General features: G+C 36.7%; 1 protein-coding gene across 2 annotated transcripts; it reads left to right on the forward strand.

Annotated features, from left to right (window-relative positions):
* The first annotated feature begins 242 nt into the window (after nt 1-242).
* Nucleotides 243-26531, forward strand: SNX31 (sorting nexin 31). 2 transcript variants are annotated; one of them, XM_072410828.1, is made up of 14 exons: nt 243-367; nt 4615-4689; nt 7614-7728; nt 9241-9305; nt 11158-11268; nt 12636-12726; nt 15366-15453; nt 16718-16787; nt 18110-18202; nt 19751-19942; nt 20991-21083; nt 23065-23142; nt 23834-23881; nt 25514-26531. In XM_072410828.1, exons 1-14 carry the CDS (start codon nt 308-310, stop codon nt 25595-25597), a joined length of 1263 nt encoding a protein of 420 aa, XP_072266929.1. In that variant the 5' UTR covers nt 243-307; the 3' UTR covers nt 25598-26531. The 2 variants fall into 2 exon arrangements, with proteins under 2 accessions (XP_072266929.1, XP_072266930.1); XM_072410829.1 differs by lacking the exon at nt 23834-23881.
* Nucleotides 26532-27097: the final 566 nt, after the last annotated feature.

Below are 27097 nucleotides of genomic sequence, written 5' to 3' on the forward strand. Positions count from 1 at the left end.
TAATTACGCACTGATATCTATTATACAAAGAATGTAATCCATCACAAGGCAAGAGATTTCATCTCTCAAAGTGAGTGCAGTAAACAGAAACTTGACAAGTTGCTGCATCCTGTATATCCTCATTGCTGCTTCACTCACTAATTCTAACAGGTTCTCCATGTATGTGCACAGCAATGTTTGGTATGTCCCTCCTCCAGGTTGATGTCTCAGGTGTGCAGGCCATGCCCCCATAGTCAGCTCAGGTAGAACCTGGACACCTGCAGACACAACACCTGTGAGACCGACCCTGCTAAACTCACCTGGAATAATGCATGTCAGCATCCCTGTCACCGAGGACTTGGTGGACGATCTTGGGGGACGTTATGTGGTTAAGTAACCATTTTTTCATGTTTTTATTATTTTTATTTCTAATAAACAGGATTTATATAGCACCAACATATTACGCAGGGCTGTATATTAAATAGGGGTTGCAAATGACAGACTAATACAGACTAATACTCCCCCGAAGAGCTTACAATCTAGTAGTAATCTATGTTTTCTGACCTGATCCTTAATACTGGTGTATGTAAGTAGCATATTCCGACACTGGTATAAAATACTTTAAAGTGGACCTATTACTAAGTGATTATGTAAGCTGCCATGGCTGACCTGGTTCAGAAATATACAGCTTGCCAGGTTGGTGTTCTGATCTTCTAACTTTAATTCCTTAGTTTGCACCTTGTGTTTAGCTTCTTGCTATCTCCAGGCATGTTTCAGGTGTGACTGAATCTCCTTTGGCTTTACATCCAGGCAAACAGAATTCTATTGAGTGAGATCAGCAATGGCAGATTCCATCATCTCTCAATGATGGGGTCACTTTAAAGAGCCAAGCTTAGGCTGGATTCACATAAATGTAATGGAGAAAGTCTCCGTGCAATAAAAGCCATATTACATGTGATTACTCTCCCTTTCCTATGGGCATTACAAGATTTTGCCTGTATATCTAACCATCTTCTAATGTATAAGACAAATAAATATTTCATAAAAGAAACATTTGGTTTGATATTGTTCCTGGAAATGCTGTTTGGCATGTTGCTTTTGTCACAACATGGAGTTGCAGGCTTTTCCTCAAGCCTTGACTGAGTTGAATTTGTTGGGTCAGCGATAGCAGCTCTTGTATTTTTCTATAGACAGGTGAGCTTTAAAGGAGAGGTCTGCTGAGCATTGACAACACCCTGCATCTAAAGCTGTGTAGGTAGCAATGTAATATATTATCTTTTTGCTTTTTAAAAAACTGAAATGGGTTTTAAGTTGCAGGAACTTTAGCATCAGAAATTGAATTCTTTGGATGATACTAGTTTCATTTGTCTGTAAGCATAATCCTTAACCTGAACCCAACACTATGGTACCATTTAGGCAATCAGTGCTAAAGCGCCATTATTTTAATAAGCTGACAGCACACCTAAACAAAAACAACTTTTCTTTTTTAAATCATTTTAACGCTGTGTGTTCCTTGCTTCTGCATGTTACTTTGCATTGCTGTAAAGTGTGCACCGTACTTTGTGTTACTGCAACATAAAAATGATGCATTTATCAGTTCTATTGATTCCCAACATTCAGCTTTAAGAGCCAACATTTACTTTTTGTTTTGTATGAAGTGGAGGGCCTGGAGTTCTGTCATGTTTTATTGTTATTTGGGTCTCAGTTGTTGACCTGTTTTACCCCTTCCATGTCTTATTATCCTATCCAACTGAATAATAAAACAAAAATGTGTCCCAAATATCCACCTGTTCCTATTGTTATACTCATTCAGAGTAATTTGGTTATTAAGGTAGAATCCCATTGAATGGCTATCATTCCTTACAATCATGGTACTCCAAAAACTGTATGTAGGACCATATTTGGAATCCTGAACAATAAATAAGTATTTATCTGATGAATATTTAGGGGACCAGTAATCAATCAATGCAAATATTTCCATTGGATTTTTTGCAGATTTAAAATCCCCCTAAAAGCTTGCCATATGGGGTCATCTAGGAGCACTAAGGTTGGAGTAGAAGTCTTGGATTTAATGTTGGCAGCCCTAGCAGATTCAGGAGACATCTACAGTACTTCCCTTTATTTTCCCTGAGTGATATAAAAAGGTTATCTAGGGAGTTTAAGAGCAAATCCAGCACCAATCACAATTAAACATAGAGAAGGGGACAATCAATGATATGCAACGAGGAAGGGGAAATGATTCCTTAAAATAATCACATTTGTAAGGTATTGCAAGTCAATAAAAAGAATATGAAATTGTAAAAAGATTGCAAGTTCTGTTTATTAGCCTACCCAGTACATTATTTACATCTCGTAGTGAATGGCTTCATCACATATTGTCTTAGTCTGGACATATAGCTGAAAATACCTTGTGATGTTCCATGCAAATAATACGATGTGATGAGCAATGTGCACAAAACATACCAAATGTTTCAAAAATATTTTTACAAATTCCCAGAACGGTATGGCTGAAGTAGTGTAAATGCTACATTCTTGTAAAATCTCCAACATTTCTAGCATAGCAGTTGTTTTTTTCTGTTCAAAAGCACTTTTGTGTTTTCTATGAGAGCATTGCTGACTTTTATACAAGGTCCTGCCTTATGTTACTAGTGTTATGGCTGATTGTGTTCACATAAGACTCTATTCAGACTAGCAGAATTAAGCAATGTGTGTGCGGTTTACTAAAATAAGTGCACTGTTAGTAAATGGCGCCATTCGTCTAGTTAAAAAAAAAAAAGTTACAATGCATCAATTTACCTGCTATGTACAGGGAAGATAAAAAGTCTTCACTACGCAGTTTATTTTGTAGGAAAGCCAAGTTATTGCATGTAAATAAAAAACTGGGAAAGCCAAGTTATTGCATGTACACACATTGAGAGTGTAAAAAAAAAAATAGTCTCCTTTAAAACTGAAAATATTGTAAAAAAAAAAAAAAGCTGGCAGGTTCTTTGTTGCAGAAAGAGACAGGTGATGTCTCTTCTGAGATAAACTTACTTTCCTGCTTGCAATTTTTTAACTTATCTCACCTGTCCTGGTTCCTTCGCTGGCTGGAATGATGTGACTTCCATACATACCCATAGGAATTAATTTATTACCGGTAGCCAGCTATGCCAGAAACACATTCTGAGCTGCTTGTGCACATTATATAAAGTATTACGAGCAGGCAGGTAAGTTTGTTTGCTACTGATGGGACATAGCCTGTCCCCTCTGCAGTAAAGAACCTTTCTACCACTTCAAAATACCAAGGAAAACTATCAGTGGGTGAACAATGCTTAATAGTTTCATTCCCATGACTTGGTGGATTGGGAGAAAAAGCTAAAAATTAGGAGAACATTTCTTTTTGCACGTGTGCATGCACCAGAGGATGCCATTGCTAATCCCATCTCCTAATTCTTATTATGGGGTATGATTTCAGCTAAAATTGGCAAAATAATACATTTCAATTTTGGTGAAAATCATAGAAGTACAAAGGCTAGTCACCTACCCGCTTAGGTTGAAGAACCCTTTCTTCTTGTGTGGTCTCTCTGCAAAGATCCAATGGGTCCCCAACTCAGGGTTGTAGTTCTCCAATCAATAAGGAGAATGAGATTTGCTGATTGCAGAGCTATAAGTGTGACTTGAGGAATGAGTGGGGGGGGCTGTGATTAACCTTTCCAGAAAGATCTGTATTAACATACAGGAAGCAGGGATCATCAATACAGCATGCTGGCAGGGGGAGGCTTTTCTACACAGACTGTGGCTTTTGTTATAATGAACCTTCAATGTATTTAGATGATTTAAACTGAAAACTGCCTAAAATAAAACTGCAGGCGGCCAGAGCATTTGCTGCACAAGTGTGTATGTGTGGCTTGTGTATGTGAATTGTTTTACATTCCACTAATTGTTATTGTGTTCTGCCACATTATATGGTGATAAGTAGAGACCATTATTTGAGACCATTATTTTTCAAGGGTTTAGGAAGGAAGCCTCCAAACTTCATGCGGGTTCATTACTGTGTTTCTATTGACAAATGCTAGTTACCAGGTTCTGACTTTAACATTCTGAAACAAGTATGCAGCCAGCAAAGCCCCAATTCTTAATCTGCTTACATGTTCTATACTATTGACTTGGCAGCCCGGAAAGTAGTATTTTAAGAAGAAGGATTAAGTAATGTCTTCTTTGTATAACTCACTTAAGGATGCCATATAGGAAGTTAGTATGACTATAGACTTCAGGCAATTCTATTACTAGTACATAAAATATTTTTCATGTCATTCTGAATAAATATCAAAAATTAATTGAATTTCAATGGCTGTGTGACTTGGGGAGGAAAGGCGCCTGCGCATTTGGATGAAGTCACGTCTCTGAGATGTGACCAGAACCCAGAAACTTGCAGAATATCATTTTATCTGAACATATAATCTTCTATTTTGCCTTTCACCTACACTGCAGACAAAACACAGCAGACTTGGGAAAGGCATTTTCTGTAGGAAGTTAAGAAAAAGCACCTAGCTTCACACACACACACATATATATATATATATATAATATATATATTGTTTTTTTTATTTATTATATTTTACATGCTGATGTTTTTATGTGTATTTTGTCTTTTAGCTCTACTCTGTATATCTGGAAGGCTTCATCCTCTTCAAAGTGCGATATAAAGAATTACATTTTTGGGATGAACAGGTGAATTCTTATTATTTTGTACTCATATAGCACCAACATATTTCACAGTGCTGTACAGATACTTTGATGTCTGTGTTTTGATAATCCAGCAAGTTTTTCTATTTTTTTTGCAGTTGCTACTTTTCCCAATGCTCATACAGGCACCCATAATCATCTCCCAATCTGAATTTTAGGACATGTAGACATTTTAATTGTTTGTTAAAAGTGCAGACTCTTTATTTTGCTTTGCACACAGAAGTTTTCCTTTAGTACTGTGACAGATGACTCACTTCGGGAGATGCTTCCACTTTTTCGCTTTTCCGTACTCTCTATTACCTGTCCTGTTTTCCCCTCCATTCATCTTTTTCTTTTCTCTCTTCTTTTTCCCATCTCTTTGTGTTTACCCCTCTTTTTTGGTATATTTTAATTTGATCTTTTTGAATAATGAGGATCTGGTTTTACCCCTGGATTTATTATTGTTATGCTAACCCAAAAGTCAAGGCTTGATCTTGAGCTCTTTTAGACCGGTTAGAGTTGCATTGATTATTTACATATGCCTTTTGTGTGTGTCACTAGTGTTGGTTTTTCACACGACCCTCCAGTCCTCTGTTACTAACACCCCATTTGGTCTACCGCATTAAATAAAATACTAGGTCGATCCTTTGTTTGGTATAAGTGTCTCTTTTAGTTTAAAAACTTATAATAAAAATGTATTGTATAAAACAAACGATGGACTTCTTGTGTAGTTGGGAAGCAGTTAAGCATTAGTAGTAATTGTCAGTTATAAGAGGGTCTGGGTCTTAGGTAAAGATGACCCTTCTTGACCAAACTTAAGCTTAAGATATCTTATACTTTGCCTTTAGTTGCTAATTTTATCTATTCCAACCGTTATTGGCCTTTTTAACATAGGGTAACCTCTTGAAATAACTTTCAGGTCTTCAGGGAACCCCTGCTATAATTACTACACCTGTAGCTCACTGTAATAATAGTGGGGGTCAGTGCAAAGAATGTCATCCTTGCAGATAGCCAAAAAAGTCAATGGTGTCACCTAAACGGACCTGAAGGTTCAAATTGCTCATTGCTCAAGAAACCCCCTGGCAATCGCTAAAGCAACCCTAGGCTCCATGGAGCCCAGGTTAAAGCGGAAGTAAAGCCAAAACAAAAAAAATCTGCATCATCTCGTCTCTTCTTCTTCATTCTTCTTCCTACGTCACCCTATCTTGCACTGCACAGGTGTGGGATCAGGTAATGTAGATTGGGAAAAAATTACCAATCTCACTGCGCATGCATGAGATCTGAAATTTGTTTTTTCTATTGAGGAAAGGGCTCCTCCAGCGTATGCTTGAGAAGCTCAGGCGTGTGCAGAAGGAGCAGCCAAGAGCCTCCGGGATGCGTGACGTAGATATCCTGGGAGGCTCTGCATTCCCATTAGTTCTTGATCGCCTAGATGTCAATGAAAATGCATGATTGGGTCAGGAGGTTACCCTCTAATATCTATGGGCACATTTATTATCCGCATCTTTTTAAAACAGAGCAAGATGAGCTAAGAAGATTTTTTTTACATATTTTAGAATGTACCCTAATGTCTATGAAGAGTCAAATTTTTTTATTTACTTTTTTTAAAAGAATAGATGAGCCTTTGTTGTAAGCAAAGAAGACTTCATTCATTCGGGCTAGGTTTTTTTCCTCCACCTATTTCCCATTTGCCCTATGTTTGCATTAAAAGAAGAAAATAGATTGTAGTGATACAGGTAATTACAACAATGTCTTATTGAACATGGAAACTATGTTACAATCAGTCACACTGAATTCTTTGTTTTCTCATCCAACCTGTATTTTGGAAACATCATAACACTGAAAAGTTGCAGAGATTGAGTAATGAAACTTTCTTTTTATGCTCTCTTGAAATTCTTGAAATGTTCTAAGAGCGAGAATCTGCAGGAATGTAGTATTTTGCACACATTGTAGTTGTCAATCTGTCTAAAAAAACTTGGAAGTAACTACAGTAATTTATGTCTTGAAAGTCCGCATACAGTATGAGCAAATACAAGTAGGGTTACCTCTGGATGAAAAGACACACCGGACAAAGCAACAGGTTTTCTTTATTCCCTGCATCTCAGCAGCATACATTTCATTTCCCTCCCCCCCCACTGACCTTTTCTATTTGCATGTGAATGGGGGTAAAAGACTAAAGGACCAGATTATATTGAAATGCAAAAGCATTATGTTCTAATGAACTGTTCATGAATAGGTAATTATCCGCTGCTGATGGCCATGATAGAGGGCTGTGTGTCCTAAAACATACCCAAGGCCCTTTTTTAGGACCTTCTAATCATTCCTGAGCCTCAGTTAACGGGGTGGCTATTTTTACAGACTCTACTTAACAATTTGTATTGGAAAAACCTTGCCTTTACAGTTTAGTTAATACTTTGGTCTGGCATTTCAGTGATTCTTTTCTTCTTCAGTCACAGTCTTTGGTTCATAAGATAGCCACCCTAATGTGTAATGACTATCACATCACCATTTCTACCCAGTACACCATTTCTATCATTTCACCCAGTGCCATCTTTGTATTGTTTTCTCTGGAAGTAACCCAAGTCATAGTATACAAAGTACTTTCGCTGTAACATAAATTAAAGTTAGGCCGTAGTCTCTTTTACAAAAAAAATAATATAAATGTTTTATTGTGGGCCCTGACAGCCAGGTTTCACCCTTTTAATGTAAGAAAACAATTGGGGTTTGGGAACAGATTGGAGAAATGTTTTTGTGCATTGGTTATGTACCTGTGCAATGTATTTAAGATGAACTGTTGTGGTGGTTTTCCTAAAGACAGCAAACGCTTGCTTTGAAGGGTCCTTCCATTTATCCTGATACTCAGTTATTTTTTCACCTGTGTGAGGCATTTGAGCAACATTTCACAGATCGGGGTTATGTCGTCTTCTTAGATGCATCGAGTATTTGGCAAAAGGCTGCCTGCATTCCCACCAAAATACTACCTGGCGATGACCAAATCCATGGCGGAGGAGAGGAGGACAATGCTCGAACACTACTTACAAGAAAGTAAATGTTTTATTGTTTTTTTGATTTGTGCTCTGCCTTTAGTAATAATACAGTTTATATGGGTTTTTCCCGAGTACCTAACTACCGATACAGTATAGCAATTAGAAAAAACATGCGTCTATAACAAAACCAGCTATAGTAATTTGTATTTTATGAGATGGCACTTAAATTATGAGAAGGCACTTCCAGTCATTTTATAACATCCAGTCTCTACCTAATAAAGGTTTTTAATGAATGGATTAATGTGTATATTAGGGTAGATATCACCAAAATCCAGACTCCAGTGAAACTCGGTTTTCAATAAAGTAGGAATGAGTTCAGATTCTTTTAAGCTTGTTAGATGCCCCCATTGAAAATATGTACCAGCTACCTATGTACTTGTCCTATCTTTTGCTGGGCTAGAAAATGAAGTTAGACCAAGATCCCAGCACAATGCAATAATCTTGGTTTACTTCCAGTATCCAATAAAGGCCCATATATTTCTATGGTGATGGTAGGAGGATAGTCCGTCTGATTAATAAAAGTTTATTGTGGAGGTGCCACTTGATAGAAAAAAGGAAAATGAGCCAAGCTGCTTGGATCTTAGCAAAGGAAGGTGGTGGAAGAGGATGGGTTACGTTAGGTTAGAGGAGAAGGAAAAAGGGATAAATGTACTTAGTTTAAAACTGATCATTCTGCATTACTCATTTTGCATTACTTCGTCTTCACCTATCAACATGCAAAATATATTTTTTAAATAAAAACATCACTACTATGTTTCTAGCTGCTTTATGCAATGCAGAAAGATCAAGGATGGTTGGAGGGGCCAGCGGGATGCTGTACATAGCTACCTAAAAACATCACAGCACCCTGTCCCATGAACACTGACATAAGTTTGAAATGGAAAAGACTGACATCAAGTTATTAAAAGAGCTGGGCCATAGATGTTAACGCTAAGGAAATGAATTGGTGTTACTGGACGTTCATCAGCCCAGAAACTAGTCTTATTCTGCCTGTCTAATCTGGAGAATCTGTCTGTGCAGCAAAATCGGAGTAAGTGATTTCAGTAGAGGAGAGGCGTCTGTACAGCTGTGCAGGACTGAAGATAAGGCTAGAGTTCAGCTTTAAGGTCTAGTATACACGGGTTGATTTTCAGTTTGCAGATTCCAATTCAAATATATAAATACCTAAAATCAATTCAACAGATAATGATACATTTTTGGGGTTTTTGTGTTTATAAATATTTAAGTACACATGTCATGTTGAGTACAAATGATTAAGCAATTCCAATTAGAAGTTCCCATCTGTCCTGTGGGGCTCATCCCCATCCCCACATCATGAATAGAAGGGCAGAATATAGTAATATGTTGTATTTTCATACTTTTTATAAAATTGGCAGCATATATTCTTGCATGTACTCGGCTTTAAACTTCTTAAAAATATTACTGTTCACACCAATATTCTTTTTATTCACTTTTCACATGTACACCTTTGTTCAGTTTGTTTTATTATTTTTTTTTTTTTTTTTTTTAGTTATTTCAGATCCTGTTGTCTCAAGCAGTGAAATCTTCATAGACTTTTTGAAGAAACGTCAGTTGGTAGGTTGTTCTATTGTATTTTAATATGGCATACTCTTGATGGACATGGAGATAAAGATGGAATAGCTAAGTTGGAATTGGTGTCCTTTATAGAACATTTTTTTAAACAACCATGCCATCTATTTTAAATCTGCAGAAATGGTGCACATACTTACCTTTCTTTGTCTATGCAAGTGAACATTTCTTCATCCAAGGAATGGTTCCCAAGAGTTTTGTAGAATCCTATATTAGATTGACTACAGTAACCTGCAATGGTTTGGGGTCAGCAGGAAAACAATGAGAGCTCGGAAGACAGTGTATGCTTGTGGAAGTTTTTGTTTCCTGGCAGACTTGGGGGGACCATTCCTCTGGAATGGTTTTGTTTGGCACTGTAAGTGGCAGGGAAGATAAGTATTCAATTTTTTTTAAGGTATACATGCCAGCAATGTTAAAATTTATGACATGTTTTCTTTAATGAGTCCTGAGAGAGATTTCTAACTGTTTTTAGGTATAGATATTCAGATGATAAATGATAAATCGTTAATAAACTTTTAAGTTTTGGGGATTAGTGTTTAGTTATTCTTGCATTTTCTATAGTCTGCAGTGGAAGCACTGATTCTTCTATGTCTGACTGCTCTCTTTTAATCATATACTGTAGAATAAGAAATGTCAGCTGAGAATGTTTCAATATATTTTAATATATTGAAAGCTCAGTGTTGCTATAGGCATCATTCTACTCCCCAATCCCTTGACCAATTTATAATGAGGTTTATCATCACATCACAGAAATATTGACTTCTGGATCTCTGTTTTTTCCCCAGGCAGGCACTACCCTTCCAATGAGCATATATAGTGTATTAAAGCCTAATTACATTTCTTTTTATTTAGAATGGGGAGGAAGAATTTTAAGTGTTCCCCCATGTACAGTACTAGAAAAAGTAATAGGGAGTGTGGGTGTCACAGCCCAGATATAAAAAAAAAATCCTGTCAAAATTTGTAATTCTTCCATGTTCTGCTATAAATCTATTTTTGGTTTGATAAAGAGATTTCATATTACTTCCTATCCTATCACAAAGAGTGAAGAGACATCTTTAGTAAAGGGACAAAAAAAAAACCTTTACAGAAGTCTAGACAGTTGCAAGAGTCCTATAGACAATGACTAGTTAGTCCTTTAATCCTCTTTTATTTAAAACAGAACTAAACCCTTACTTATTTGCACCAGGAGGTCCTTTATTGCAGAAGGGACATAGGATGTTGGGCCATCTTGACTGACCATGTGGGGATTATGTAACCCCTGCAGAAGCAAGCAGTAGTTCATTCAGTCCCGACAACCCGGGGAAATACCGGTATACCGGACATATTCCACAATATGCAGCTCATTGTTTTCAAGATAAAGATAGCGAGCAGGCAAGTAAGTAAGCGAGCAGGCACGTAAGTAAGTTTTATTGTAGAAGGGACATCACTTGTCCTTTTTCAATAAAAATCCTGCCTGATCACAAAACAAAAACGTATAAAAATATATAAACCTGCATCAAGGTACAGCTTTTACAATACAATTCCTCCTTTATCTACTTTATCCTCTGAGACTGTTTTGATACGGGATGATTTTGTTGACTTTGAGGGGAGCTTTAAATTTTGGAAAGTCCATGGGTTTTCCATACAGTAAATGTTTCCTTATGTTGTAGCACTATACTTGCATTGTATTTTTGCCCCAAGCTTTCCTCAATTACTGTTCAGTAATGTTTTACACCTTGTGACTGGTGACAGCCTTGTGTTATTTCTGCAAAGCAAAAAAACACAATTTTATATTTAGCCTGTTGTTGGTATAAGCACTGTTTCTGTGCCTAAGGTTTGGTTTAATTTTTCATAACAGGCAACCTATAAAATGCCAACCATAAAACTAATCCTCAAGGTCTACCTGGCCGATGGCAGGCATGTTGAAGTGGGTGGCCAATCATCGGACACTGCCGAGAGAGTGCTGGAGGTAATATCCTGTATGTTGCTTGTACATTCATGTCCATACTCAGAGGCACTTTGCCATTAGTGTATTACTTAGCAAAAGTAACGAGACGTAAGTTTTAACCTGCACATTGTAGGCAGCATTTATTAGTTTTCCTTTGCAAGTTGTCATGTATCCATGTACTTGCAAAAAAGTCAACTGCCCCTCAATTTTCACACCTTGGTTCTTGGGCTTCGTACATGCTTGCAATGCTTCTCGTCCGATAATCGGCTTAGGGACGATATCATACGAGAATCTATCCTGCAGCGGGGTGGCGCTCTGTCGTTTCTCCCCTCTCCATAGAGCAGAACGGTGATGTATGTACAGCGCTCGTTCATGCATCGTGCAGTCCTTAGTCATTGGAAAAGATTGTGAAAGATCCTTTCCAACGACAATTATTGCATGTGTGCACGCGGCTTTGGTTGAGAGCCTACCAATTTGTTGTAGCTTTCCTTACAATGCACAATGCTTGTTATCTGAATATCAGGTTCACCTCTACTCTCAATGACCCGTTACTGGATTATACAATAGTTTTATTACCGGAGAAGCAAGTTAAGCATGTTTGGAATGTTTGCCAAACTGCATAGAAAGTACAGGTTTTAAAAATACTTCCAGTTCTAATGTTTCGTCTGCAGGAAAACACACATCATGGGTTGTGCAACTCTTTTGTAAGCAAATGGTAAACAAAGACTAAAAGTTCTGCTATGTTTGGCTTAGTTTTTGTTTTTTCACTTGTGATTTTATGATTGTGCAGACTTCCGAATAACAAGTCTCCCTTTTTTACTGATTGTATAAAATCTTGCCCTTTGCATTTCTTTTAAAAGGCTAAATATGTTTGGTTTCAGATATTATTGATTGTTGGTTTATAAGACAAGCTATAAACAGGAAATGAAATGTGCTCATTACCTGCAATAATAATGAATTTTAAATATTCTCAGATATCACAGTTTGAGAAATTTGCCCCAATCAACTCTGCATACTTATATAATCTTCAGAATAAATATCTGTATGGGTGGTTCTCTTTACAGAACCTGGTCTATTTGAAACACAGTTTCTCATTTTAGAATAAATAGTATAACAAAAAGAAAAAACAAAAGGAATTGCAAATGGAAAAATATAGAAAGCTCTGCCTACTTTATGAGGAATGAGCTTTTCCCAGGATGAGACCTACTCGGCTAAGAAATGTGTCCACATATGAAAGCTACGATTCAATTTCTGTACATTCGAATGACATAAAGAGGCCATATTAAGCCATGTACAAATGTTTTCATAGAATATGTTGTCTGATTCATTGTAATAAAGTAATATTGCATTTTTAATACATTCAATTATATGTTGTTTGCATATTCCAGACTGCTTTGTACAAACTGGGTGTTTCCAGAGAATTAAAGGAATATTTCCGTTTGTTTATTACACATAAAGACAGCAATGGTGCCTTCACTGGTAAGCATTAATGACAAGTTGTGAGAATTACTTTTTTCATTCATTCATTCCTCTGCCAAAACAAATGGAGGGGAATTCCAGGAGACTTTGTACCCAATAGGGAAACGGCTTAAGAGGAAGGGAAACAAATGTTGATAAGCAGCCATCGTTGTTTGAATAAGTGAAAGAATGAATGTTTGTAAGCAATACATAGGAAGTCAGAGAAATCAGTCTAAGGCAAGGATGTCAAACTCCGGCCCGCAGCATCCTTTTTTTGCCCCCCAAAGGAATCCCTAATATGAATTGCAGCTGGCCCACCACTGCATTGAAATAGCGCCGCTACTACAATTTCTGGCATCACTCGCGTCTATAGACCAGCGACCTCTCTGCCTATGCGTGGCCCTGCATTGGACTGATTTATAGAAGCAGGGAATTGTAGTAGGGTGCTATTTCAGTGAAAAGGGAGATCCAGCCACTCATAATATTACCTCCCTAGCGGTACATTTCTTTCCGGTTTTATATGTCTAAAAGCAGTACATTGTTTTTCATGAAAATCTATTTTACAGTATAATATAAATAGTATGGGCATAATAAAGTTTGAAACACAAAATCATTTAAAAACAATAATTTGAATAAATTAAAAAATCTATTAAAAAAAAAAAATTAATTAAAAAAAAAAAATACATATTATACTCATACTATTATATATACTGAAAAATAAATGTTCTTGAAATCAATGCACTGCTTTTACACATAAAAATCCAATGTATTGCATTGAATACAGCTATTTTGTATTGAATGCAATACAAATGGATTTTGAATTTCCAGCCAGGACGTACACACGGGAACTCCCCAGGTGACTCATCGGAGCAGAAGCAGGAAGAAGAGAGAAGAAAGAAGAGGCGATGGAGATCGCGGAAAGGAGATCACGGCGTGGGACCCCGGCCGATGAGATAAGCTTCCTATTTACTAATCTTCCCTAGGTGTTAAAACCCCGAGAGTGGCTCGGGGTTACCTCTTGTAGCAACTTTTTCCCAGCCCGAGTCACTCTCGGGGGTTTCCGCTAGGGAGGTTAAGCCCCACATTGGACTGTTTTATAAAAGCAGGGAATTGTAGTAGCGGTGCTATTTCAATTTCAAGTTTGGCCTGCCACTTTGTCTAAGTTTTTTATTTGGGCTCACTGTGTATTTGAGTTTGACACCCCTGGTCTAAGGAAAGATGATGGCTGCCCTTTGGAAAGTGCATCACTGCAGGTTTCTCGCTACATCCTTTTGCTGGTTGGCTACCATAACATTAAGGGTATGTCATATAACCGTTGGAAAGGGGAAAGCAACTAAAAATATCTATAAGAAGCGGTCTGGAGTTCTGCGAAACGCGTCAAGATGATTACATCGTGTAGAGTGCCATGTTGTTTTTTAAAATTGGTAAAAATTAGTTAATCATTTATGTGGTTGATTACTACCTTAAAAATCCCACATATGCTTTCCGCTTTCTATGTACAACCAGTAATATCTGTTTGCACAACCTTCCCAGTAATAGTGGGTTGTATTGCTTGGTAGGTAGTGTAATTTAGCATTCTGATATTCTTCCCTAGTCATCCCAACCAAAAATCGCCGGAGGGCATTTACCTGTTTTTGGGTTAATTTATTTATTCTGGATGGTTATCTCATTACGGGTTTTTTTAAGGCGCCTAATTGTAGGAATATCAAGTGCCCTACTTGATCTAATTTTCTAACTGACTACTTAATTTCACTGGGGTTTGTTATATGCAAGCACACACAAAACTACCAATTTTGTTTTTTGCTGAAATCTTACTTTTTTGCTTTTATGTACAATTTGTCTACAGGCAAAATGCATTGGAATAATTAGTAAAGGTGACATTAGACATAAACACTTTAAGGAGGTTCTAGGTGTTTGTTTTCAAGGGCATTGTATACTTCCCATATGTGTCTTTTTTTCCCATATTTTATCTTTTCTAAAAGATATCAATAAAATTGTATTGAAAAAAACAGAAATGTGTACTGTTGCTATTTTTCTTCTTTTGACAATAGGATAAAAAACTCAAGAAAGCATAAAACCCCCACCCCCCAAAGAGAATAACCCCAAAATCTTTTTGTACAAAAATTCCTGCAAGTACAATCCTGATTTACATATGATTTGATAAGAATACCCCCAAAATAGGTTAGGTTTTATTTTCTTCTGTTTGTTTATATATATTTAGACATTAAGACAAAAGTGAAAACGGCAACCTTTGTAAATTTAACACAGAATAACTTTATGGAATTATTATTGTTTTTATTATCCAAAAACAAAGAAATACACCAAAAATTTACAAAATGAGGGACATTGATTTTAATATTTTTTTTAATGTCCTGGATGTTAATGTTGTTCTTTTCTCTTCATCTTGAAATAGCCTTTTTTGTAGTAGTCTGTGGTGGAGTAAGTAAATATTGTTGTGTGTAATTTTATCCACCATAAACTATTTAATGGGCAGTGTTTTTATTCCACCCCATTTATAAAGATTTGTCATTTATTAGATTCTGAATCCTAATCTAATGAATTAGACTTTTTCTGAACAGCTTTGATTCTAAATAACATTTTTTTCTTTTCTTTAATAAATATTCTTATAATACATTCATAGTCTGTTTGTATATTTATAGTGATGAAGCAAATTGCACACTTTGAAATCCCTTTCATAACTATTTGGAATATAAATAATGACAGCTTTCAGATTGAAGTCAGGAAATGGTAAGTTTGACCTAAAACCTATTTTTCCCTTCCATTAACTTTATTTCTTTGTTCTAGAATAGATGTCTGACCAGATCATTGTACTCCGAACATAACCTTCACATGACTGTAATCGGCTATATAAATATCCAAGTAGCCTATTGTTAACAAAAAAGCTGATTTCTCACTGGCACATTATGCACCAGAAAATCTGTACATAAAATAATTACAAAAACATGAAGTACATAAATATCCCATTTAGCATAGCTTACAGGTATTGTGGTGATGACCGCTAAGCTGTTTTCCCCACAGTAGATACCTTAAGAACCAGATAGAACTGTAATGATTAGTGTCCCCCCCTGCTGGTAGAAGGAGGTTGCCCCATGTCCCCCCACAAAGTGATTGTGTTTGGTGCCTGAACAACTTACCTTTAAGTGTCAACAAATTACCATGAGGGTGGGAGGAATAGGTAGATGGACAAGAATAGATAATGGGGGTAGGAATAGAATGTATTCCGGAGGAAAGAATGATGGGCAGGGTTGGGGGGAGAATAAACTGAGCAATAGATGGATGCAGTGGAGGAGGAATGGAAGCTAAGCAGAGATGGCAAGGACGATAGGATTGGTGCGGGATGGAAAAGGGGAATGAACAGAGATGGTGGGGGTGGGGGGGGGGGGGGGGGGGGAAAAGGAGGATGGTTGGACTGGTGGAATAAAGGATACCGATAACCAAAATGGGTAGTAAAAGAAGACCAATGGGGTGGGGAACTATTCAAACTACAAAGCTAAACATATAACATCTAGAGAAAATATTGAGCTTGATTTATTAAAGGTCTCCAAGGCTAGAGAGAATACACTTTCATTAGTAAAGCTGGGTGATCCAGCAAACCTGGAATGGATTTTTTCAAAGTAATTTGAAATCGGGCCCATTGATTTGCAATAGTTATTATTTTGAATCATAATTTGAAGAAGGGTGCCTTTGTCAATGAGCTATTGTTTGCAACAAAATTGCTAAATTGTTCAGGCCAATGGGAACGCAAAAGCAGATTGAAATACTGAAAATTGACAGGGCAACAGCAGGTCAAATATCAATCAATTCTGAATGATCTTAAACATTTGGAATGCACCTAAAAGCAAGCTGCAATTCTTCATCAATGCTAGTTTAAAGCCTATTGACACATGGCACTTTTTAAACTTTTTTGGCAAAGCTGTGTATTATGATGTATGCACCAGAAGTGTTCGATGATGATTCAGCTTATTGAAGTAATGCCATTTGTGTCTCTCAGGTATATGGATCCCTCTACTGATGTTATGTTAATGGGCTGTGCAGCTGCAGTTGATTTGCTTTATTGTCAGGTGAGAACTGAACTGGCCTCAATTATAAAATATTGTTATAGAAAAGTACTGACCTGGCCTAAGGTTATTGTATAGCAAAGGATACTTGGGGTACGTTAAACTTTTTTGAGGTTACATGCCTAAATTGTCATCACAAAACTTGATCCTCATCATCTTTACTTTTACTTTTTTATTACTATAATTACACAGTATTTTTAGAACACTAAGATATTATGCAGCGCTTTACAAAGTCCATAGTCATGTCCCTAGCTGCCCCTCAAAGGAGCTCACAGTCTAATGTCGCTACCATAGTCATATGTCATTAATGCAATCTAAGGTCATTTTAAGGGGAAGCCAATTAACCTAACTGCATGTTTTTGGAACGTGGGAGGAAACGGAAGTACCTGGAGGAAACCCATGCAAACACAGGGAGAACCTGCAAACTCCATGCAGATAGTGTCCTGGCCAAGATTTGAACCTGGGACCTAGTGCTGCAAAGGCCAGAGTGCTAACCTCTGTGCCAACTGTGCTGCCCACTGTAAAGTCAACTTGAAGTGCATTTACATAGATTTGTAGTTATTTTTCCCCTACTGACCAGTTTAGGTATATCATGCCTAGCATAGATGTTCACAAATTCCAACTCTCCTATTATTCCCCCTCTGATTGTCAATTCTAAATCTAGCCATAAACTTTGCAATATTTTGGATATTTGGTCACTGTGTCGGCAAAACATGTTGTTAAATTTTGATTTACGATCTATATTTCGATTAGATGTAATAGTGAAATCATAATTCATATCGCAGTACATTGCACCAATTTAAATTGTAATATTGATAAAAAAAAATTGCAACTATTTTGTTGCACTGATATCATGTACCTAATGGAAGGCTTTAAGAGGACAGCAGGGCGGAGGAGTAATCAACAGCTGAAAAACCTGTGCAACTGTGCAAGATTAAAGGTAAGGTTGGAGTTCAGTTTAAAATGACAATTGCTTACATGCAGCCTTGTAAGCTTCAACCAGTAGAACCTTGTACATAAAATTTCACTTGGGAGCCGGCTGAAGAATGCACATTTGCCTGATGGATTGTTGTATATTAATCAATGTTCTTTCTTCATGGTATTTGAGAAAATAGGGCCGTGTGCGGCTTTTATCTACTGCTATGACTACTGTCTACTGATAATGTCCTATAGTTTGTATATGTTGTATAAGTAGCCTGGGATGGGCCTAATATTTTAGTCACACATGTTCCTTATTCGGGTTTTTGTATTACATTTATATTGTTTTCCTAAAGTAAATGCAGCAAGTTTTGCACAAATAGGAACATTTCTTGTCTATTTTTAAGGCTGTTCAAGAACTTGAAATGAATTGGTTCAGACCAACTGAGAAACAGCGACAAAATCTTCAGCACTTTATAAAGGTGGACAATAAAATCAAGGTAATGCACAGTTTCTTGTTGATGACCTTTATTTGGTGTAGAAAGGCCTGTTTGAATACAAAAGTGAAGCCGTAATAGTTGTGGCTAATTTTATTGTATTTTTTATTAAACTTTAGGTGGAAATACTTTAATTTAAAAATGTTATTCTAAATAGCCAAAAAGAAAGAAATTAACATTTTGTGAGTAATGAATGCATAAAAACCCAGATCTTACCCTTTTCAAATGTAAAGCTGCGGGAGGTGCTCGGCTGGTATCCACCCCCTACTCCATAGGTTGCCTACAGAACATTACAGGTGAGGAAGCTTAATTAATTTAAGGTCCTGCACAGGCACAACATAATAGGTGTTTGATTATTGAACAGATCTTAAAACAAAAAAAAAACACACATTGGACTTCTATATTTTGATATAGCTTGTTTATCACCAATTTTACTCTTTGTATATACATTCTCCATGTTTTTACTTCTTAGTTCAAACTCAGTCTGCCTTGTGCATGCATTCATGGATAGATAGACATGTAAAATAAAGGCTGTCTCTGCTGATTCAAATAGAGAATGCATCATATTAAGCAATATAAGCTAACCTAAACTGTAAATGTATTTTTTTAAATCATTTATTACTAAAAAATTTGTTCAGGTCCACTATTCTTTTTAATATTTGTTCCATGCAAAATTCAAGACTTACAAACAGAGGAGAGATGCCTAACCATGGCTTACTGTAGTACTCAATATCATATGACTCAACATTGAGATGAGAGCCACACTGCTTTCAGAAAATTGCCCCTTATATAAAGTATAAAGTAAAGGAAGATGTTGGATAATTTAAACAAATTGATCAGAGTGTGTACATGTGTTAAAGTTGCTAGCGGACTAACCAGTACCATACTCCCTGTTTTTCTGGGAGGTGGTCAATAAGGGAGTCTTCAAATAATTCTAAATAATTGCAAAAACTTTTCTACATTGTCACCTTTCTTTGTGATGCATTTTCCCCAACTTTTTAATGCCATCAGCAAAAAAAAATGTTTTTGGTTGAGAGCATACCCACTGATACACTGCTGCTTCACATTATCACATGAAAATCTTCTCCCAGCAATCTAAAAAAAAGGTGAAAATCACTGTTCCATAACCTCTAAAGTTAATTGGGAGTTTATCCCCATATTGAGCACACATGCAGAGATTAATTTTGTGCTCCCGGCACATCTCCTGCCCACAAAATGTGTATGACAGAATGCTGCACCTCTTTAGTGCAATTTAAAAGTTTTGCAGCCACATTCACCAGCAGCGTGACCACTTAAATACTAAACTGTAAGGTCTGCCGGCTTGCCATACAGACTAGTTACATGACATTTTCAGACACAACCAATTACTACTCCTTCTGCCCTCACAGTGTCCAATGAAAATATAAAAGTGCAGAAACTTTTTGAAGACCTCTTGTATATAATATATATTTTAATGATTACAAATATATATTTTTCACAGCAACACGTGCCCATGGAAGTGGATAGATTCTGCTAACTTTCAAACTTTTCAAATTTTCTTTTTTTTTTCAGTTTTTGGAGATCATGCAGGAAGTGGAACATTACGGTTACATGGTGTTCGGACCCTGTACTGCACACCTAGCAGAGACCAGCAGCATCTTCACAGTGTCTGTTGGAAGTAATGAACTATTCTGTAGCAATGTAAATGAAAATTTCTGTCTCCCCATCAACCTAATGATTCAATGGCATGTTAATATGCATGTGGTAAGTGGCCTGGGTTATAGGTACAGCTGCAGATTTAATATTTGCATATATAATTAGTGGTTATTGATGGATGTGTGTCTTGCCATAGCTTGCCTTACACAAGCAGAACCGGTATTTGTTTAGTCTTTTTATTAAACTTCCAAAAAGACCAGTTTGGCAAGCTTGTATGTGTTTTGCAATTGTATATATATTAAATGAAAAGGAATTTGTATTCTGTTTTTTTTAATAGCTACACATGGGTGATTCCAAGCTCTGCCTCCTACCTTACCTTTCCTGCTATCAATCAAGTCAGTGGCCCTGATTTATTAAAGTTCTCCAAGGCTGGAGAGAATACACTTTCATCAATGAAGCTGGGTAATCCAGCAAACCTGGAACAGATTTCCTAAAAGTCTTTAGCTATTTGTCAGCAAATGTTTTCAATCCTGGACCAGACCATTCCAGGTTTGCTGGATCACCCAGCTTCATTGATGAAAGTGTATCCTCTCCAGCCTTGGAGAACTTTAATAAATCAGGGCTAGTATGTTAGTTGACTCACTGGAAACAATGCACTCCCTGTGGGGCAAAAAAAAGAACTCTTTCCCCCTCTAGTGGTTAATCTATAAACTGTAACTGATGTTTTTTTGTCTGCAGTTGGGAAGGGATTTCCTCACTATCTGGCTCTGGTGAGAGAAAATCTCTCCAAAGTTGTCGCAGGAATTTCCAAGACTTTCCCCTGCTCTCTTGTTCTGATGACGCCTGCTATATTTTTTGAAATCCCACCACTTTCCCTCTTCTCAATGGTCATTAGGACAATTGACAGGATGAATTTTCCCAGCGGGGAAATACAGCAATAAAAACTTGAAAAAGTCTAAAAGTTTGGGCTAGAAAAACACTTCAAAAGGCATATGTGAACTGTTCCCCATTACATACAGGAGCAGCAGAATGCAATGTAATTACTGATTTCCTTATATTTTTCATTTTGTAATTGGCTATCACCATAAAAATTCTTAGGGCTTTTTTCACTGTATAGCCCTTACTGTCCATGGTGACACATTTACTTTTATTTCAGCAAACTGAAAAATCCAACAGCCAGCTAACTGAGTTCAAGCTGGAGTATAAGCAAGGACAACAGAGGACCTGGATCACAATATGTTCAGAACAGGTATGTTACAGTTATATGAAGTGTAAAATATGGAGATGGGAGGAAACATCCAAATATACCACACATATTTAAAAAAACATCCACCGATATACATTTCTTTATCTTAAACAGGCCATATCCCTAACATTCAAAGGAAAAGATGTGATGAAAGACATCAATTTTAGGTGGGACTTTAAAGCCAATACCATCAACATTAATTACAAGAATAACAAAATTTTACTAATATTAAACATTAAAAACAAACATCATTTCAAATACATAAAACACCATAAAATCGTGGATGTATATAATGACCACCCCTTACAGAATACCTCCAAAGAGTTTAAATTCTGAATTACTTCTCAACGCGTTTTACAGAAAAAAATCCGCTTTTTCAGTAAGGAGAGGAAAAGTCTATAACCAGAGAAACATATGTTACTCTCATGTATGGAAAATACAAGATAAAGAACAAATCTAAATCACATAATTGTCCAAAAACAAAAATACAAATATACAAAATTACATAAACAAGTACCTGATGTTTACCTGTGCACTAATCAGATATTTATTATACTTTATTAAGTAATTAGGTAGGAAATGCACCAATAACATATATTAAAATACTTTGGACTAATGTTTGACAATTACTGCATTTGGTGCCTATGGTGGTTCCAGGTGAAAAAGAAGCACAGCCCTGCAGAACGCGCACTCAAAAGCAAATTAGTGCTTCCATCCAGGTTCTGTTTAGGCCTTCTACCTGTTGTGAGGTTTTAGTTACATTCTGGGATTATTAACCAGCAGCTGGAAGTTCCATTTTTGAAATCTCCCCATTTTGTCTATGCCCTTCTTGTTTGAATGGCCCTGGATTTCGGCCTATGAAAATATTGACAGCTCCTTCTACAGTTCTCAGAAACCATAGGAAAAAAATATCATGCCGCAATGTATTATAAAAAAAAAATCTAAATATCAATAACACTACTGCAACTCAACCAGGGTTCCTCCAGGAGTTGCTCGGGGTTCCCTGAGCAATGAGCAATTTGTGACTCCCAGGTCAGTTTAGGTGACACCAATGATCTTTTTGGCTATCTGTAAGCGTGACATTCTTCCTATATTGGTAGCATTGTTGGCTCAGTGGCTATCAATGTTGCCTTTGCACCACTGGGTCCCAGGTTTAAATCTAGGCCAGGACACTACCTGCAAGGACTTTGTATTTTTGCATGGATTTCCTCCAGACACTCCAGTTTCTTCCCATATCCCAAAAACATGCAGTAGGAGTAATTGGCTTCTTATAAAAAAAAGTCCCTAAATTGTAGTAATAATATATGACTATGGTAGGGACATTAGATTGTGAACCCCTTTGAGGGACAGCTAGTGACATGACTATGGACTTTGTAAAGCACTGAGTAATATGTCAGTTTTAAGTTAATAATAGCAATAATGATACTGACCACAACACTAATATACTGTGAGTTATGAATATAGTAATTATAGCCAGGGTTCTATTTCAAAGGGTTCCCCATGTTAAAAAGGTCCAGAAACACTGATATAAAATATTTATGGGAGATAAATCGAGCGGGTCTACTGATTTCAGGATAAGACATTTTCTTGCTTCCTGGTTTTCCAAACTGGGCACCCACATCAACTTGGCAACAATTTTTTAATAAATGGTATTTGGTTTAGATATTTTTTCTAAGATTAGTATTGTGACTCCTGTTACAAACCACATAAACATTTGTTTAAAGTGAGGTCATGTCAGATCAGATTCTTTCCTGTTCAAGTAAATATATTGAAAATTGTGACTATGTGGATTTATTTTTTATAGCTATGATTGGAAATCAAATGATTGCTGCTGATTTGCAGATTTTAGAAGGATGTCATATTCAGATACCTTTTACATCTGTTGGCTTGCATTTGGACCATCCAGTTCAACGAGAAGATATCAGCTGCTTTGACTAGCTTTTACATTTACTTCTACATCTAACTTTCCCAATGTTTCCTCTAGGGATTTCTGCTCAGCAGTTGTTTAAAGAAGATACTAAGTGAGCAGCCAGTGACTTTGGTCAAGGAGAACCTGGAAATTGTGAGTGACCATATGTGGTTTGCTGTGATTATCTGAGGAGAATCAGTTGGGGAAATCATGATGATGAATTTTATGACTTTGCTGATTGGACAATCTGTATGCCTAGCAGAGTGAATTAGAAATTCTGCAGTTCCATGGCCTCATAAATGGGTTAATTCGCTGATAACTAGTAAAATGATCCTGTGTCCAGACATTAGATATTCAAGTATTTACACATTTCACATTTTACATTACACATTTGACAATCTGTAAATGGACTTTACAAGCCCTGACTCCTGACCTCTCTAGCTACAGGCACTGTCTAGTAATTCATCCTCACAGTGCAAAGCAGAAGTAAACTTTGAGGAAATTGTCCAAGTCCTTAGCTGCTGATCTGCACTTCCAAAGCAACTGTAAGCTTGCGGATTCAGTGCCAGGTATGGGTGCAGATAGAGCTGAGCTGCAAAGAGAACAACTTCAGGTGTCTGCTGTGTACTTTGAAGATGAATTGCTTATAGTGACTACAGCTTCAAAGGTCAATGAGAGCCCTTTTTTAAAGCTCGTTTTTTGCATGTTACAAATGTTGAGGTACTTAAATGTCCATATACTGATCACAGTACAACTATTTTTTTTTTTTATTCCTATAGTTTTTAAATTAAAAGCACAACCAAATATGTTTTATTGAAATGGTTTCTGTGTTCCTATATTGCAGATTGAAAACAAATCACCAACAAATATATTTAACAGGAAACCTAGGCAGGTATGTTAACACGTCACACACAGGTAAATCTGCATGCAACACAAGCCTGAAAATTTTAAAGAACATCAGCAGATTTAGGAGTTTGTCTATTGAATTGCAGATAAATATTTTATATTTAGTATTTGCAGCCAGCAGAAATTTCTCACATAATGTAAGGTCTGCCATTCCTTGCAGATGTCTTTGCTAAAACAAAAACCTGACTGAGTCAAAGGAGGGACACCTCATGCTTATCAACTGAATATCAAACATGCAGAAAAGGATGGTTTTAAAGAAAAAAGATCTGTAACTTGTAAATACTGACCTTTGTCTAAAATGTTAGTTACATGGCTGTTTCTGACTTTAGTATTTTATGCAGTTTAATAAAGTCAGGTCAACTACTCAAAAAGACTGCTGAAAGCCACCATAAGTCGTTTTCCCACAGAAATAAACAAGGAAATGTTGTGCATGTGCAGAACAAAATGGACATTCAGAGTTCACCCAGTTCAGAGTTGGCTGCATAGTGATGATTGCTGGATTGCAGCTGAAGATAAGTATTTGAAACAGTGGACAGCATTCACAGGGGGTTCATTAAAGAAAAGTTGTATAGTTGTATGATAACCTTAATATCCTCATTTATATCTGTCAACATTTCCACCATCAGAAAGTTGTATCATATACCACATTTATTAGTAGACTGCACAGCTGGGAAATGTCAATTCAGATTGGTGAATGATTAGGGTGCCTTTCCGTAATTAGCTCCTCTATATAAAATGTGGGGTTGGATTGGGCCACAGCCATCAAATGTCCTTGGCCAATTTTTCTTTGCATCTCCACTGACTTCCAAATAAGCTGCCTCAAAAACTAATTTTGTCAGGTTCCTTAAAATATATTATCTCTAGCCAAAGTTTTGTTTTTTTGGGTATGATTGCCGGAAACCTCCAATAGGTTTTTCACCTCTGGTGAGATTCACACCTTTAATTTCTTCATGTCACCAAGAGATGGTCAATCCAAAATTCATAGTTGCCTTCAGGACAGAAAGTAGGATGTAGTTACTCCAAAGGGACACATAGGGCAAAGAAAAACAATGCTCTACTTACTTCCTTTATGGTGTTCAAAAGTAAATACAAAAACCTTTAGATTGAAATGTTTTAATTAGATATTTAAATTGTTAAGCCATAAATTTGTGTGAATCTTTAATACAAAAAACACTTTCTGCAAAGGAATTACAGAAATTTGATCAATGTTGTTCATGTTTTGATTTAGAATAGAATGTTTGGTGTTCCCAATGTGTGTATGGGAATAAAAGCTTTTATAATGATTTTGAAATATATTTTTATTAAACATACTGCTATTATTTTGAACACAATTGTAATTTGCAGTGAAAGGGTCAACCACAACTTTTTTTTATTTTTGTATGCTAATATTGTAACAGCCTTTTGGTGGAAGATATTCACCAGCTGACTGCATGTAGTCAGTAATAGTAACAGACAGTGTTGTTTATAACAGGTGAATTTAAGAAAAGCTGCCCATCACAACCAAGCAGTTTACATAATAAAATAGGCTAGAATCTGGTTGATATGATCAGCTGATCAGGTTATTTTTTGGAAAATTGGCTCCACAATTTATTTTTTGTTTGTTTTTTTTCCCCCACAGGTTAAAGTCCCTAAGAATAAGATTTCCCGCTCATTCAGCTGTGAACAAAATAATGTGTTTGAGTCTCTAGATTTTAGCCTGTAATATTGCTCTTCAGGCTTGCTTGAATTAATCTTGTAAATACAATGAAACATTTCATCTCCAGCATTTTCACTGTCTGGTATTACCAGAAATGGGAAGAAGAAAGTAAGCACTGATGGTTGGCTAAAGATGTCCAAAAAGCCAATGAAAAAAAATAGGTTGTACTGAAACAACTGATGGCAGCATTTTCCCCTTTCTTTATTGTAATATATGTAACGCTAACCTCAAAACAAAATAAAGAATACCTACAGTTTTCTCCCCAGCCCCTGTTAGCTGGGTGCACCACCCGGCACTTTTCAGTAACCACCTGGCTGTTTTTGGGTGGCTACTGAAGAGTTGGGTCACAACACAGCAGCTGCCACCCACCTACAATTTCTACCCACCAAGCTTAAAAAACTATTTGGGTTGGACACTGTACAGCAATACAAAGATAAGTGGACTTTGCTTGCACATAATATTGTATGGTTTCAATTCCACCATCTTTCCCTGTTATTGTCTATAGACTCCCACTCTAAGGCTTCTTGACAGTCTCAACTCCCCAGACACACTTTGTGCCTTTTCCAATCTTTGCTGTGTCACTGCCTGCCCTACCTGAGACTGGTGAATGAAACATGGTACTACCAGAGCAGCAGACTGGGGTGACTTCAAATATGATTTGAGTCAGTCCGTATTGCTTTGCCACTTTAATCCTAATAAAGCAGTCATTGCAGGTACAGTATGATTAAATATACCTGTAATATCACATATCACAGTGTAACAATACTGTGGGAGTATGCATGTGTTTGGGAAATATATTACTAATTTGTAGTGTGTGATTGTGACATTTACCAAGATTTTATACAATGTTAATTTTTCATTTGCAAATAAATTTTGTAAAATTGAATAGTGTTTTGTAAGTGAAAGTGTGAATGTAAATAATAAAATGTGTATATATATATCTCTGTATACTGTAGTCTATGGTTTCAAGTATATTGTCTTGTTTTATCTGCAAACTTTAAAGTGTATAATGGGGGTAATGTTTGAGTGTTCTTCAGTGAATTGCTGGGCTATAACTCCAATAAATGACATGCCTTTCAATCACTTTATTCTACTGATATTTTGTGTTGCATGTACTGTTTATCTGCTGTACTGTGCATCTGCTGTTTGACAAGGGGTTCAATCCAGAGCTGTAATATGTAGTCTCCTCATTATTAAAGAGTATTACTACAGGATCTGTCCTAGGGAATCAAAGCTCAGCACAGAAGCAGAAAATCTACTGACAGGTGTGTTGGATACCTGCAGTTGCTGGGGATCAGAAACATGGAGGATTTTTAGGATAAGGCTGTCATTGTGAACTATGGTATTAAAGTAAATTTAGATTTTAATTTTGTAACCTGCAGTGCTGGCATCATTTCACCCCCTTTTGGGTGTTTTTCCAACTGGCAACTGCTCACATCTTAAGCTTTGACATACTGGTAATGGAAGCCCAACCACTCTGAAGCTTTGCTCCCTCACTTGCTCAAT

This window comes from Pyxicephalus adspersus, chromosome 5 (assembly GCF_032062135.1).
Source record: "Pyxicephalus adspersus chromosome 5, UCB_Pads_2.0, whole genome shotgun sequence".
NCBI lineage: Eukaryota > Metazoa > Chordata > Amphibia > Anura > Pyxicephalidae > Pyxicephalus > Pyxicephalus adspersus.